This window comes from Eimeria mitis, genomic scaffold, assembly GCF_000499745.2.
Source record: "Eimeria mitis Houghton genomic scaffold, Emh_scaff3144, whole genome shotgun sequence".
Taxonomy (NCBI): Eukaryota; Apicomplexa; class Conoidasida; order Eucoccidiorida; family Eimeriidae; genus Eimeria; species Eimeria mitis.
Genome location: NW_013571487.1, coordinates 3,081 through 5,537, shown reverse-complemented (window position 1 = coordinate 5,537; position 2,457 = coordinate 3,081). Strand labels below are relative to the sequence as shown.

At 51.3% G+C, this 2,457-nt stretch overlaps 1 protein-coding gene across 1 annotated transcript; it reads right to left on the bottom strand.

Moving 5' to 3' along the window:
- Window positions 1–243: 243 nt before the first annotated feature.
- Window positions 244–2,094, bottom strand: EMH_0062610 (uncharacterized protein; the record flags this gene model as incomplete). Its single annotated transcript, XM_013498054.1, has 2 exons — window positions 244–309; window positions 730–2,094. The coding sequence occupies 2 exons, from the start codon at window positions 2,092–2,094 to the stop codon at window positions 244–246; spliced, it is 1,431 nt and encodes a 476-aa protein (XP_013353508.1).
- Window positions 2,095–2,457: the final 363 nt, after the last annotated feature.

The window sequence follows — 2,457 nt, the reverse complement described above, 5'->3', positions numbered from 1 at the left end:
AATAATAAAAATAATAATAATAATAATAATAAAAATAATAATAATAACGAATAAGGAAAGTGAGTGGCTGTGTGTTTCAGTTTGTTTAGGTTTCTTATGCTCTTATGCTGTTCTCCTAATGTACAAATAAATTGTGTTCTTTATAATATTAAAATATGAATTGTATAAAGAATAAATAAATATAATTAAAGCTAATTATAATATAATTTATATTATATTGATGGCTCTAAATAAAACAAAAACTTACACAAGGGAAACGAGAGAACTCAGGAATTCATGGGCCTCCAGCTGTTGAAGGGGGAGAAAGCTCTGCATAAAAAAAAAGAGAAAGCAGAAATAAATATTTAATTAATTTATAAATTAACTTTTATATGTTAATATAAATTATATAGTTTGCTTTGTACATAGAATACAACAGAAACAGCTAGCATGTACATACAAACTGCTGGAGGCCATCAACCCCCCCCCCCCCCCCNCCCCCCCCCCCCACAACGAGTATAGTATAGAGTATACTGATGCATGCAGCAGCAACAAAACAAACGCCACAAGCCGCACACACAAGTGCATGCAGCCCCAGAGGTGGATGCAGTCAAAATTCGAGTGAAAAGGATATATTGTATGAGCTCAGCTGGGTGTATGGTGAGTACAAGTTCAGCTGTCTGTACACCCCATAGCATACAGCATACACCCCGTTGCATCACTGAGGCTATTTATTTCTTGCTTTCTTACCGCTTTGACGTGCAGCGTCAGGCCGGGGAGGTCCAGCAGAAACAAACAATTCGCCAGCACCAAGGCAGCGCGAGGGGAGATGAACTGCGGGGCTGGCGGCCTCGTGGGGGTTTCTGGGGGCCTGAGGGGGCGCCCCTGGCTGCTGGCAGTTTCCTCTCGATAAGAGAAAGGAATGGTAGCATCAGGGCAGTGGCTAGAGCTCGAAAGATTCTCCAGTTCTTGCGGTGTATGGACAGCTGGTGGCTGCTGCAGCTGCTGCTCGTTGGGCCTCCATTCCGCTGTTGTAGATCCACCACAAGATGAAACTGCGAAGGAACCACTACCGCCTGGGGCTGCGTCCCCTTCAGCTGGGGTGTATGGACACTCCCCCTCCCCCTGCTGGCTCTGGCCTGGGTACGCGAGAGGCTCCTTGAGGACGGTTAGGGGGGCCCCCAACTCGTGTAAGGGCCCCTCTCCCTGCAGCAACTGAACTGCTGCTGCACCCCCTATGTTCGCCTGGCAGCTGCTGGACGCCTGGCGTGCCCTGCTGCTGCTGCTGCTGCTGCTGCTGCTGCTGTCTGAGCCAAAGTCACAGCATGATATGTCTACTCTCCTGCCTGGTGAGACAGCAGCACCGCGTCGAAGGAGGCCCCTCAACCTCTCCCTGGCTCTACGGAGGTGCCAGAGGGCCCCCCGGGCCCCCTTAGCGACGCCCGCGAGGCAGAGGCGGCTGCAGCGCAGCAGCAGACGTTCAAGTGGGACAGTGGGGATGCATGTGGAGAACCGCAACGGGTCAAAGAAATCACCAAAGAGGCAGCTGAGAAGACACCGCAGCTGCAGCAGGAAAGGCAACGCCCCCACTGTCGTCGACACCGTAAACGCCGCACAGGCCAACAGGGGGAGCGGCAACACCCATGCATGCAAGAGAAATAAAAACTCAAGAAATGTACAGAAACGCGACGTTGCTGAAAGCATGAAGTGGGTAAAGGAACAACAAGGAGTGGGAGATAATAAATTGCCCATTGGGCCGTTGTTGATAGATACGGGATTCATAATCTTGAGGTGACAGTACACCCCAAACTCCGCAGACACCAGGAGCACCGTGGAAACTGCAACAAAGATGAAATCCTCAGGACCTGGTAACAGAGTTTCTGCATGCGCTGCTATCACGTGACGAACAGCCGCAGCCACTGCCCCCCAAAAGGCAAGAAAGTAAAACCAGGCGAACAGCACCACCACGCGGGCGCAGGAAGGGCTCAGACGAGTGGTCAGAGGCGGCAGATCATCAACAGAGCCGTCCAGGCCCAACTCGACCACTTCTGCATGCGATAACACATCGTGCAGCAGAGAGCGCCGCGTGCCAGCACCAGCAGCAGCAGCAGACATCCTGCTGACCCCTCATGATACGCCGAGAAAGCGCAGTGGAGGAAACGCCACGCTGACCGCTTCCTGCTGCCTTTGGTAGGGTGCAATACAGCAGCTGCACAGCTGCTGCTGTGTCACGCAACACAGGGAAACCCGCGCCTCTTCCTCCCCCGAGTTAGTCTGAAAGTGCTAAAACCACGCAAAAATATACAACTTAATTCCATCTATACTCAGTTGCAACCGTTTGAAACTTCGATTAAGCTGTTTCGGTATACTCAAGCGCGTCGTATGGTGCCGTGGCAGCAAGGGAAAACGGTCCAGCCCGGACAGCACTGGTGGCCCTGCAGCGGCTGCGGTGCTCACGATTACTCAAAGACTATCAAA